This window comes from Leuciscus leuciscus, assembly GCF_965113295.1.
Source record: "Leuciscus leuciscus genome assembly, chromosome: 12".
In the NCBI taxonomy this organism is placed as follows: domain Eukaryota; kingdom Metazoa; phylum Chordata; class Actinopteri; order Cypriniformes; family Leuciscidae; genus Leuciscus; species Leuciscus leuciscus.
Genome location: NC_138736.1, coordinates 29,017,237 through 29,031,353, shown reverse-complemented (window position 1 = coordinate 29,031,353; position 14,117 = coordinate 29,017,237). Strand labels below are relative to the sequence as shown.

The 14,117-nt window shown below is 35.2% G+C and overlaps 1 protein-coding gene and 1 long non-coding RNA gene across 4 annotated transcripts in view; one reads left to right on the top strand and one right to left on the bottom strand.

Annotated features, from left to right (window-relative positions):
• The window catches only part of grb10a (growth factor receptor-bound protein 10a), a 62,996-nt gene extending 54,720 nt beyond the window's left edge, over window positions 1–8,276 (top strand). For all 3 annotated transcript variants that reach the window (XM_082185096.1, XM_082185098.1, XM_082185097.1), the window contains 9 exons: window positions 97–234; window positions 889–999; window positions 1,208–1,306; window positions 2,139–2,216; window positions 2,778–2,894; window positions 3,209–3,275; window positions 4,050–4,137; window positions 4,229–4,322; window positions 5,099–8,276. In XM_082185096.1, the coding sequence (XP_082041222.1) occupies window positions 97–234; window positions 889–999; window positions 1,208–1,306; window positions 2,139–2,216; window positions 2,778–2,894; window positions 3,209–3,275; window positions 4,050–4,137; window positions 4,229–4,322; window positions 5,099–5,245 (939 nt within the window). In that variant the 3' untranslated portion in view covers window positions 5,246–8,276. The remainder of the gene's footprint in view (window positions 1–96; window positions 235–888; window positions 1,000–1,207; window positions 1,307–2,138; window positions 2,217–2,777; window positions 2,895–3,208; window positions 3,276–4,049; window positions 4,138–4,228; window positions 4,323–5,098) is intronic.
• Window positions 5,324–12,519, bottom strand: LOC309510372. Its single transcript, XR_014210336.1, has 2 exons — window positions 9,005–12,519; window positions 5,324–8,966 (listed from the first exon to the last, which is right to left on the bottom strand). It is a non-coding gene; the product is annotated as an uncharacterized lncRNA (long non-coding RNA).
• Between the last annotated feature and the right edge of the window lie 1,598 nt (window positions 12,520–14,117).

Below are 14,117 nucleotides of genomic sequence, written 5' to 3'. Positions count from 1 at the left end.
TAGCAGAAAGGCCGTGCTATTAAAGCATGGAAGGCATCCAGGTTTGAAGAACTCATTTTCCAGATGGTCCTCTGCTTTTTTTCCCCTCCTGCACAGAATTTCTTGAATTCCAGCAGCTGTCCAGAGATCCAGGGCTTCCTTTATTTGAAAGAGACGGGCCGAAAGTCCTGGAAAAAGCACTACATGTTCTTGCGGCGTTCTGGGTTGTACTGCTCTACTAAAGGAATGTCTAAGGCAAGCTTTTTAAACTTTTTTTAATGTTATATTATTGATTCATATCAAGGTTTTTACAACTTTTGTTGTTATACAGCTGTTATAGATCTATTATTCGTAATTTGTTTCTACAAATAAATACAGTGAGCTAAAAAAGTCCACACTGAAAGTCTGGGATTCATAGTCTAACTTGCACCTGAAAATAAAGTTTTAGGATTTTGGAAAAACAAAGAAAAGTTTTGACATAAATTGAACATTAACATATTAATATCAACTGTTTTATTCAGAGATGATTAAAAGATGTCTTTACCCAAAAATAGTTTTTCGAAATTAGAATTTCTAATAAATATTTAATGAATGTTTTATATAGTTGTTATTGTAATGTTGTCAGGAGCTTAATTGTATATTATTATTGTTATTATTATTTATCATGAATAAATAAAAATAGATGATAAATACAATTATTTATGTTAATAAATAAATGTATGCTTATAATGCAAATTATAACAAAGTGCGTAAACGTAGTTTAGAATAAGACATCTCAGATTTTTGGACCATATTGTATTTTATTTTAATAAATGATTCCAGGATAACTGTTTCACTGTTCATACCACTTGTTATGTAGGACTGTTTTTGGGAGTTGTAATATGATGAAGTTTTAACTGGGTTGTTTAGGAACCAAGGCACCTGCAGTTACTGTCAGACTTGGAGGAGAGCAATATTTTCACTGTGACGACGGGCAGAAAGATGCACAATGCACCCACAGACTTCCAATTCTGCATTAAGGTGAGTAGGACGACGGTCAGTGTTGTCATGCCTAAAATGAACGGAATCAGTGGCATTGAGAATAGAGGAAGTATGGATGGCACAATTTCAAAATCAATGATTTTCCCCTTTAAATAACTACCCATGCCTCACCTGGTACACAGTGCATGCTTGTCCTTTTTAACTTGAGTGCCTTGATTTGACAGTAGATATCTTGCTTGATTGACAGCCCAGTAAGGGCAGGACTGAACTGAAGGAGTTGAAGATGCTGTGTGCCGAGGACGAGCAGAGCCGAACGTGCTGGATGACTGCTTTCAGACTGCTCAAGGTATAATATCACTGCTACACTCTATACACACTCTTAAAACCCGTGTACATTTAAAAGTGTCAACTGTTTTTCTATATTAAAATACACTACTGTTTAAAAGTTTGGGATGGGTGAGATTTTTTTTTGTTTGTTTTTGAAAGTAGTCTCAAAATTACAGTAAAAACAGTAAAATTATGGAATATTATTACAATTTAAAATAACTGTTTTCTGTTTTTAATACATTTTAAATTGTCATTTATTCCTGTGATGGTAAAGCTGAATTTTAGGCAGTCTTCAGTGTCACATGATCCTTCAAAAATCATTCTAATATGCTGATTTGGTGCTCTAGAAACATTTATCAGTGTTGGAAAAAAAGTTGTGCTGCTTAATTTTAATGGAAAACATGATACTTTTCAGGATTCTCTGATGAACAGAAATTCCAAAAAACAGCATTTTACATTATAAATGTCACTATTTGTTGGCTTATTTTCTCTCAAGCTTTTTTTTTTTTTTTTTTTTTTGTCGTATTATAAAAAAAAAAGAAAAGTAGTAATAATAATAATAGACTACTATAAGTGAGCCATTTGTTGTAACATGCATAATATTTCATTTTTATTTTACTTTTTTGTTTTGTTTTTAGAGGCTTGGAAAATCTTATAAAAAATAATACAATTTATAATGATCATAATAATAATCAACACCAACAGTAATGGGAAACTATTTGGGAACATTTTACATGCTTAAACTTTCATATTGTTTAGTCACAACAGACTTGGTGTGAACAAGCTTTTACTCCCCTCTACACTCTTGTCCATTCTTGTTAACTCGTTCAAACGCACTCTTTTCTTTCTAGTTTGGAATTCTGCTATATCAGAACTACAAGACCCCACACCAGAGAAAGACTGCCATATCAAACTTCACCACACCTGTGGTAAGAAACATGTTAATATGTTACTTAGTGCTGACTCTCTAGTGCAGTTGATGGGTTAAATGTGCCGCTTTCACGCTTCTGTGAGTTCACCTGGTATTATATGCACCCCGTGTTCTCATGAGGAACGCTCTTGCTGAGAGTTCACTTAATCTGCTCATAACAGTATGAACAGCGTGCTAATGAAGCGTGCGGCTATAGATTCCTTTACGCCGATTTGCATTGGGAACTTTCATGCAGGGAAATGTACGAAACACAGTGCTTGCTTTAAGGATTTATTTAGAAGGTATTTAATAAGGCTTTAGTGGTTTAATGAGAGGGGTATAATGCCGATCATAATGGGTTGTTTTTGAGAACAACCTGTAGGTTTTGGTAATAGTCTTTAGCTGCTTTTACACTGTCGGGCCGAACGGTTCTAAGAACGGTAAGATACGGTTCCAGTTATATTTCCACTTGAGTTTGGTACGGCTCGGCTCGATTTCAAACCGTTCTCGGCCCGATATTCTCAGCATGGTTGGCTAAGTAATAGACATCTGATAAAGTGTAATACTGTTTTTACTATAGCGGAGTGTGTCAGAGAATTCGCTGGTCGCCATGGATTTCTCAGGAAGGACGGGTCGTGTGATTGACAACCCTGTGGAGGCTCAAAGCGCTGCCATGGAAGAGGGACACACTTGGAGAGTGAGTAGTTAGATACAAGTTTACTCAAGTTAAATCCTCTGTCAGTTTGTCAGTAATGAATTACGGGAAGGGGTGTCCAATCCTGCTCCAATCCAGGACACACTGTCCTGTCGAGTTCAGCTCCAACCCCAATTAAACACACCTGAACCAGTTAATCAAGGTCTTACTAGGCATACAATGAAACTTCCAGGCAGGTGTGTTGAGCTAAGTTAGAGCTAACTCTTCAGGACAGTGGCCATCCAGGACTGAGTGAGGACACCCCTGAATTAGGATTTTTAGGTCATTTTATAATAATTTTTTTAATCTCTGTACAGAAGCGAAGTCAGAGAATGAATGTTTTGGGAAGCCCCAGTCCTCTACATCCCTCACCGTTAAGTTCAGGTGAGTACTGCAGTGTTTACTCCAATGTTTAGCGACTACAATATCAGTTGATCTATTATGCCCTTTTACAATGTCTTGGTTTTGTTTTTAGGGCCTACTAGAATAGGTTTTCATGTTCGAATGTTGAAAAAACACATTCTTTTTCACACATTTTACTTTGTAGCAGCACCTCTCTTCCCAGTCTGTCAGTAACGCTCTGGGGTGCGTTTCCCAAAAGCATTGTTAGACAAATATAGGCGCAAGTTCAATTTAACTCTATTGGTAACAACTGAACTTGCGACCATAGTTGGCTTTGGGAAACCAGCCCTGTTTAGTTCCTCTCTCAATTATGCCCTTTCTTCAGAAAAGCACAATGTGCTCTGATTGGTCGGCTGGACCAGTGTGTTGTGATTGGTCAACTGCTTTGAGCGCATTTCAGAAATGCCACGCCCCTTGCCATAACCACATGTTTCAACACACTGCTGACACAACTCAACCAGGCTCACCTTTTTTTGCATATGCCTTGGGCGGGAATTTTGTGACGTACGTTCCTGGAAGGAAACTACAATTGAGGTGTTTCAGGGAATTATTGCTTATTGATATAGAGAATAACTCCCTTTAGAGTAAACTTTGTGCTTTGTATAACTTTGCAGACCTTTTTCATGCTCAAACAGCAACATTACACACTTAAAAGTTGAAAAGGTTGTAAAGCATAATAGATCCTCTTTACATGGTACTTTAATCGATATAACAATATTTCATGCCTGTATGTGCACTTTGCGTTCATGTCCCCAGTGATTCACAGGACGCAGTTATGGTTCCACGGCCGCATTATGAGAGAGGAATCCCACAGGATGATTATGCAGCAGGGCCAAGTTGATGGGTATGACATTTTCCATATTGATATGATAGGCAATATTAACTGCTGTTTTGAAAGAGGACAGGCAAATTAATCATAGTCTTTTGCCTTGCAGGTTATTCCTATTGAGAGACAGCCAGAGCAATCCAAAAGCATTCGTTCTCACTTTGTGCCATCATCAGAAGATTAAACACTTCCAGATTTTACCTGTGAGTCTCTAATAAACATTGAATACATATTTCCTTTTGCATGTATTAATATTATGTATAATTTGGGAGAGCGGGGCAAACTGCAAATTCGTTCTTAAATAATAATAAATTTACTGAATTAATGAATTGTCCAAAATTATCCAGCTTGCACACACAAATAGCTGTTATATTCAATGATGTTCACTATCACAAGTGCAAGTACAAAAAGTAGGAAAATAAAAAGTGCTTAATTCACAGCTGTTAATGATTGAGAGAGGCACATTTAAAAAATACATTTTGTATTTTCTGTATGGCATGTACAATTATTTTCATGTTGTTTTATATCAAAACAAATATATCCCGGTCTAATATTATATTTTGTGCATGTCAGTGAATTCCCACTGTATAAAAACAATTTTCTTAGCCATGATGATTTATTAAAGGAAACACTATTCAACTTTTGTCAAATTGTCAAATATTGGATATATTAATTAATGAGAATTAAATTTATGATTGTTTATATTATTGTATTATATTATTTGTACTTAAATAGTGAATTATACATTTTAATTTTATTTAGTGTAATTTTTTTTTATATTAGTATTTAGTAATGGGCACATTTTACCCCAATCTCCTTTATATTATGGAATAGCATTCCATTTTTTATTGAGAGATTGGCTCATTTTAGGCTTTTGTTATCTTGACAGGAGAGTTTAATAATTAAAAAATGTATTCACTGATTTCTCTTCTCTTCTCCACCTCTTTTTCGCCTTGCATTTCTTTTCACTCTCTGGCAGTTTGAGGAGGATGGCCAGGTCTTTTTTAGCCTTGATGACGGCTCTACCAAGTTCACAGACCTGATCCACCTGGTAGAGTTCTACCAGCTCAACAGGGGCGTCCTGCCCTGCAAACTCAAACACCCCTGCACCATGGTGGCCTTATGACCCCCTCCTGAACCTTACAGACAACACACACAAATGTAACGGAGAAACAACTGGATTTTTTTTTTTTTTTTTTTTAAATATAATTTCCATTCATTTTCACAATAAGTTGACGCAACCCACGGGCATGAAAATGATCTCCATTTTTCTCACTGCTCTGGGATTAGCATAAAACGTTTGGGAATAATTATGGGACAAAATCAACTTTCCAGACACCCTGTCCTTTGGTTTTGACAAGGGTGCCTGAATGTTTTTATTTTTATTTTATTACAGTCTCTGTGGTGAACTTTCACTGAATTCAAGATTTTTTCTTCATTCAGGACATGACAGCAGACACACCCCCCATTAACTGATTGGATCGGGACGGTCGTTTCGTTTGGTGTGTCTGCGGGGATTTGCATTGCAAAAAGTTACTTGATGACAATTGATATGTATTATGTTATTTCCTACCTGAACCTTTTGCACTCTCAAGCTGAAAACAGGTGATCCACTTCATCCTGAGCTTACCGCAACAACTGTTACCCATTTGCCTTCCTCCTACCGTTCACCCTTTCTGTTGTTCGTCCTCTTCTAAACTCTTCCTGGGGATTCCCTGTGTAATGATGGGATAAGTGCAAAGGCAATGACAGTACTGACCATTTGAGGTGTGACATCCTCAGTGACAGCCAAATAACATAACCCGGTCTTTCATACATCGCTATGTCTGCAAGGAGGGACTAGCCTCAAGGGATGGCAGACTTGCACTTCAATAAATGATACTTGATTGCTATGCTTTACCAGCATAAGAATTAGTTAAGTTTGGAGTTCTAATCAAGATTTGCCTTAAAGGAATGTTCTGGGTTAAATATAACTTAAGCTCCATCGACACTATCTGTCACATGCTGTTGATTACAACAGAAAATGTACTTTGAAAAACAAAAAGTGCGTCGGCAGTCACCTGGTTATAATTCGACTCTACTGGGTAACAAACAAACCCTCTTTTTTGCTCAATATTTGTTTTTCATAATTGTATTTGTCATAATTGGCATTATGCCACAGATGCACACCATAGCTTAAAGGGACAGTACACCCAAATAATGAAAATTGTAATGTCAAAATTGTCATCATCATGTCGTTCCAAACGTGTATGACAGTCTTTCTTTAGTGGAACACAAAAGAAGATATTTTGAAGAATGTTTTTGTTCTTAGAATAAAAGCCAGTGGGGTCCAAAACAAATGTTTTGACACTACTGAATTTTTTTTATTATTCGAAACTTAAATAATATATTAATGTATACATTATTAATGTATTATATTAATATTTGAATATTTCTAATATTTTCTTTTGTGTTTCACTGAAGAAAAAATTCTTTAGAACTACTTGAAGATGAGAGAATTATAGATGTTCTTTATTTGAGAAAACTGATTTAACTCGGAACGTAGGAATAGTGTTTCAAGAAGTATTCATTAATATCTTTTAAGAATGATCCACATCATGTTAATCTCTTTAGGAAGATACATGGCCTGTTTGAGGCTCCTGGCATTGAAATGCCGAATCGATTGTTCGTAAATTATATTTGGAGCCATCAAAAACTTGACTCGGGCCTAGAGTGCCACTGAAACTTAACCCAGGCCTCGTATCCCACCCTGAGCACAATTCAAGAGGGTAATTATTAGTTTCCTACACTGACTCCAGGTCGTCTTACTTCGTGAACGTACCTAGCTGTTAGTATAGCCTGAAGCTTAACAACTGCCTTTTCAAATCACTGTGCTGTTCTTGAGCCAATGTTAAACCCCTAAAAGTGACAGGCCAGGCCCGGACTGAGCGCCTGCAGGGATCGGACTTTGCGATCACGTCTCACAGGCGTGTCTGTAATCCTCCGGGGCTGTGTGACATAATGCGGTGAGGAGATTATCTCGCGTGCCAGCTTTGCTACAAGGAGGTTAACCGCAAAAACTGGTGTACGGTTACCTGAGGCGCTTAGCTACTTCAGCAGTCTCCTGTCTGTCCCCGACGCCCACCTTGTTACCCTTCCAACACTGGCCCAGCAAGACTAAGCTATGTTTTTTTATATGCTAACTCTGACAGCTGACTGTTACTGCTGAGCTACAACCACACGCGCCTAGGACGAGAGTGTGTAGCCAGACAGCAACGTGGTGTCGGCCCAGATCCGGCCCACATCTGGTACGCGTTGAACCCACCTCTACCAAATGTGGGCCGGATCTGGGCCGACACTGTTGCTGTCTGGTATGATGCACACTGCGATTGTGAAACACTTTATGATACCACACACAAGCACCTTTTTAATTTCCACATACGATTCACGCTGTTTAACGTGAAATGCTTTAAGGACGTTTATTTGTCTCAGCTACAACTCTGATCTGCCTTATGTTATCGCTTCCTTGCCGCTTCATATGTAAATCGAATTTGTAAGTTGTTACGAAAAGTGGAAAGTATAAGCATTACGCTTTTGGTGTCTGGGATTGTGGTTGGCTATCATCACGTTGTTTAAATATAGTAATTTTAGTCACAATTCCAGCCTGCACGAGCTGGACGCCTGAAAACATATTCTAACTGGAATACGCAAGTGTGAACGTTGATTCGTTTTGTCCAACTCGAGCTCAAAGTGTTTGGATGATGCATATTTTCGTTAGACCTGTGCTGTTGTGTGGCTCTCAATTATGAAATGCCAAACATGCATGTGAAATATTAACTTCCCCTACCTTGATTATGCCGTTTTGGTATTGATTTGTTGAACACGGGTGATTTGAGCTTGTTTCACCTGTATGTATGGCTCATATGCAGCAGTCACACTCTTTTAAGTATGTGAAGCCTATGGAGAGGTAGTAGATCTAACACTGTATTAAAACACCATCTATTACTATATAAATGTGGTGCGCTCCAAAACAGAATGAAGATGTTGTGCATAAAGTGCAAATTATGCATATTCCCTCTCGACTTGTACCAGTGTGAAATATTTTTAGCTTGTATCGTGTTTTCATTTTTGTCACAAATGTCTTTTTATAAAGAGTATATATTACAGTATTAAATTAAGATTGTCTTCTGTTGTCATTTTCCACTACTGAGAACGTCCAGATTTTTCCAGACTGCACAAATAGCTCTAGATTACATTCAATGATTCGCACATGCATAAATGCAAGTAGGTTATAGCTACATCATATGATATAGATATGTACTTTATAATGATAGAAATATATCAGTTTAAAAGTTTTAACACACATAAAAGTATATTATTGTTGATTATTTTATAACAGTAAGTTAAAGAGAAACCCGTTTTAGGCCTACTTTAACACTAGCAGGCTATTTGGATAATAGAAGGGCAGTTCCAAAAAAAAAAAATATATATATATATATAAAAAAGAAATCTATGCAAAATCGGGCTCGTCCGGGATTTGAACCCGGGACCTCTCGCACCCTAAGCGAGAATCATACCCCTAGACCAACGAGCCATAATATGTTTAGGTAGTATGGTGTGCCACGTTGCATAGGGAGAAGCTACAGGACCATTATAGGACATTCGATGGAGTGAGTTTAGGATGTTTATTTTGGTTTTGACGAATGGCGCCATCTGGTGGCATCAACCTGCAGTTACAGAGGTCGTTCAGTGGCCAGTTACATAGCCAAGTATTAGCACCGAGGCTGGTTTAGCACTGTTTGATAGCCTGCAGATAATTGAAAAGGTTTATGTCCATGTGTTCTGAAAACAGAATGATCTTAAAATAACTCTTAAGACTTATTTACAAAGGAATTAAGACATTAACTAAACATGTTGCTGAATAAAATATGATCTTCATAGTTGTACCAACATGGTAAAGGCCTACTTTGTGTTTGTTTGGCTAGGTGTGATTTGAAAATCCCTCAATAAAACTTCTCAGCGGGAATCAGCTGTATAGAACACAGACTACCTTAAAAAGTGTGGACATTATTCGTAGGACTTTATCCTGACTATAGTCTCCGCGGCAGTAATTTAAAGCCACATCTAATCTGACTCAACAGACAAAATTACATTTTGATTGTCTAGATTTTGGAGTCCATTTGAAGGGTGGGCAATGTATTCAAGGCAAAAAATAATTTATAAAAATCAATTGGACACTTTAATTAGTGTTGAAGTTATTGGAATAAAAAGAAAAACAAAAATTCGGCATGAAACTGAAGTTGCGATCATTCTTATCTTCCCTGTTGTGACACAATATATCCGAGTGAAATGACTTCTCGAACAAGAAAAAATGTGGGGGAGGACTTGACTTGATTTTTGTCTATTGGGAATTGATTGTTGGATCGGGTGGTCTGCTGTTGCTGTGATCTCATGTGAGTGAGTTGTCCCACCCTCGCGCCAGTAAACGCGTCATCAGAGAAGAGAGGAGATGGGAAGAGGGAGGGAAGTTATTTTGATTAAACGTGATTTTTATTTTATTTTTTATAACGATGTTAAATACTGCAATGGTCTATAAAAAAAGATTTGTAAATTTTGATTTCATTTTGACTTTAAGAGAGGTTCATGTCCTTGTCATTATGTCATTATTGTAAGATAATTGTGAGAGAATTGTTTCGCTGTTGGAAAACACTGGACCTACTGTGCAGCATGTAGAATTCAGTAGACAACCTTTGCATATAAATAGTTAATTTACAGGTTTTTTAAATTCGCTTTGGTACTATTTTCACAAGTAAGGTGTACATTTTCAAAACTCTTAGTTCAAAAATCCAAACTGATCACACTTGTAACACAGCTAGTCATTCTTTCAAAACCTGATCTCATGCTTTCATTACAGTTATACACTTTTCAGTCCACATAATCATTGTTTCAAACACAAGATTATTGTAATATGTAATGAGCACATTTGGTTTAATCACAGAAACACAACAGTATGATCTTCTTTCAATTTAGTACTTTTAACAATCAGTTCATTCAACAGCAAACAATGCAAGATACATGTTTCAAATCACAGTTGTTGCTGAATTAATTACAGTAATACAGGCTATGCCACATTAGAAAATACACGTGCATAACCTAACTTATGTAATTGAATCCATAATGTTTGTAATAGTATCTATCCAGTGTTATCAAAAGGTGTGATGAAGCACAGCCATGAGGTTCTGTGCTAGAACAGAGTTATAGTGGACCTTTACAGATGAAGGTTGAGTTACAGTAATGTAACTACCATGTCTCTACCATGTTTACAATATCACATGGCATCATGTAAAATGCTGTATTTGATGCCATCTGTCTCCCTTCTACTGATGCATCTCTGATCAATCTGATGTTTTACAGTCATTAACTGTTTCCTCTCCCTTATACTCTATTCTGCTTTATAGTATTTTCACAAATGGCAAATTTCTCTGTATCTTTCTCTCTCTCTCTCTCTCACACACACACACGCATGTGCACACACTTTGAACATCATGGTGGTTATCTATAAATCACTTATGTAAAAATAATTAATTACATTTGGTTATCCATATCAGAAATTGCAAACAAGTTCTATAGAAACTGTATATAGAATCAATATCTATAGAAATCTATAGGTGTACCAAATGATTCATTGATTAACCATTAAGATCAGTTGGATTAAATCATAGACAAATGTATTAAACTGAACAAGAAGAGATGCAAAACAAAAGTTTGATAGTAAGAGCTTTATGAAAGGCAGTGACTGTGAATGAAACATTTATGTAGACGAAACACTTATTTTGTGTTGTGAAAAGGATACTTTGTGATTCTGTGTGTTGTACTAACACAATTGAAAACATAATGAAATGTTTGAAAAAAGTGCACTTTTGATGATCTGTTGTGATATTAGCACTAAGAGTTTTGAAAATGTACACCTAACTTGTGAAAATAGTACCAAAGCGAATAAAAAAAAACTTGTAAAGTTTTGTTAGTTTCAAGATTCTAAAGCCTTTAAAAAGATTGGGCTCGTCCGGGATTTGAACCCGGGACCTCTCGCACCCTAAGCGAGAATCATACCCCTAGACCAACGAGCCTTGAAAATGTGGAAGTATGACACGTTTCATACAGGAGATTCAGGACCATTTTTGCCAACGTGGATGTGGGATGCTTGTTCTGTTGGATTTCTGGTGACATCAAGTGTCTAATGGCGACATCTAGTGGAGGACAAGCAGATGTAAAGCTCTTCAGTGGACGTGTCTTTTATTCAAAATTAGATGCTGTAGTCATATTAAATTTTTTAATTTTGATTCGTTTTTAAAAGAGGCTGTTCGGTATAGAACTAAAAGGTACCTTTAGTGCCTACAACACAACTAAATACAATTAATTATACTTAATTTGAATTGAGTGTTGGATAGATCAATATTGGCCAGTTAGGCAACTGTGTGAATTTGACATTTTTTCTTGTAAGATGTATTTCAAATTATTTACAATTCACCCCTCAGTCCGGTTCAGTTGTAACATACCCTGGGGTGAGATAAAATTATGATATCCACCAGGGTGTGATGTAACTTTATGAAATAAGGATTATGAAAATTGTGTGCTGACGCAATTTAGAGCTATAACTCAGGACAGTGGCCCTCCAGGATCGAGTTGACACCCCTGACCTAAACATACTGAAATTTTAAAACAACAACAACAACAACATATAAATTCAATTAAAAATGTACTTCATTAATGAGAAACATGCTTCATTAATGTTACAACTAACCCAGAGTCTTGTTGTTACAACTAACTCAGAGTTATTTTTTTTATGTTATTTTATAAATTTTTTGGTCCATAAACCTTATTTTATTTCATTTTGATAATATTAATGCATATTTTTATTTACCTTTAAATTACTAGGTTTTATCAATAAATAATAAATAAATAGTAATTCAAGTACATTCCTCACATTCTTTCAAGTTAAATTCAAAATAACTCACAATTTCACGCATAACCCTTTGAATTCAGCTCAAAATATCTTACATTGGGTGTCTTTGCCGACCTCTTGAATTATATAACATGATATTTCATGACTCTTGCCACTAGATGGCCTTATAGCTCTATATATGAACAGTAAATGACCTGTTTCGCTGGATCCTAAAGTCAGTTTCTCTTCAGAGTGCATTATACACATGTACACATTATAAAATAATCTTTGGTTAAGTTTTAGCATTTTTAGTTTGAATTTTGAGCATTTTTAGGTTTTTCTAGTGAAACATTCCTCACATTCCATTAATTCCTAAGGGGGTCAAATTGACCCGCGAGTGAAGGATTTGTTACTTTTTTAAATTTCAACCACAAAACTCCTCGAATCCATAATTTGTGTGTGTGTGTGTGTGTGTGTGTGTGTGTGTGTGTGTGTGTGTGTGTGTGTGTGTGTGTGTGTGTGTGTGTGTGTGTGTGTGTGTGTGTGTGTGTGTGTGTGTGTGTGTGTGTGTGTGTGTGTGTGTGTGTGTGTAGGCTATTCGTGGTTCAAGTGCGACAAAAGTCCTAAGGTCTTAAATGTTTTTTAAAAATTAGTTTCGGGTCAAGTCTTTCACTTCCCTTTAAGAGATTCAGAGTTAATCAAGCAGATCTGAAGAGCAACAGCTCGTAAAAAACACATTTTACTGAATCATATTATTCTGATTTTAGTCTAAACTGGAGTAATAACATTAATATATTCAGTACTTATAAATATATATTTTTAATTATATATATCTAAAATTTGTATTTATTCTGAGCATGAAAATGAAGATGATTTACTTTGTTTTAACATTAAAAAATATCAAGATTAAAAGAATACATTTCTTTTCAGTGTATAAATACGCATTCAGAATTATAATCAAGTCTAAATATATTTATATTTATAAAATATATAAATATACAGCATATATACAGCATACGATTAAGGTACAGTAATAATTAATACCTGAAACAGAAGTTAGATATATTTCTGTATTATCTTAAACATATAAATATAGTCAAGATTAACAATACTATATAAATTAAATATATATACTGTATATAAATTGAAACAGAAAGAGATTACAAAAACCTCCTGCACTAAAACTGACACTGACAGAGTTACACTAACATCAACACTAACACTGACACTGACACTAAAACTGTATCTTAGTTTAGTTTCGCTCAGTCAGCTGAAAAAAGAAATACGTTTTTAATGAATAAAATCTTGCAAAATGTATTTTGATTGTTTTTTTTTTTAAGGTTTATTCCACTTTAATTAGATTTCAGCAGAAATGAGTATGTGAAATTTTGAGCTTCGCATCATTGTGAACAGAAGCTTGTATTTATGGAATTATTGTATTTATGGAATTATAAGCTTTATTATATGCAGAATACATCACATTCTGACATCACATTATACTGTATATGAACATATGTATATATATATATATGTATATATAATTTTACAATATTTATGCACATATATGTTTTTTTGAATTGTTTGTTTATTATTGTGCTCTGTACAAGCTGAAAACTAAGACATATCAGGCTTCACTAAACAAAATCAACAACTCTCTATTTGTTTTTTAATTATTAAATTATTCATTGTAAAAAAAAAAATATATATATATATATATAATGGGATTTAATTGTGTTTTAAATTAAATGTGAAATGTATAGAAAGTAAAGGAACATATTTGTTTTCAAAATGGAGCTGAAACACCATCAGTTTACTCTTTGTCTCCTATCTAATAATAAACATTTATATTAAGATACAGCAAAATTTCCCAAATGTCCATCCTACTAGAAATTACTTTTTCATTGTGTATAATCAGAATACGAAAAATAACATATAAAAATACAAGAAATACAACATTACTAATGATATTGATAAATTCATGTCATTCAGTTCCTGTAGATTTATGTTTGAATGCATCTCCATCATTTAGTTTTCTTTAATGAAATATTAAGGTAATTTTATCATTTAAAGTCTTTTA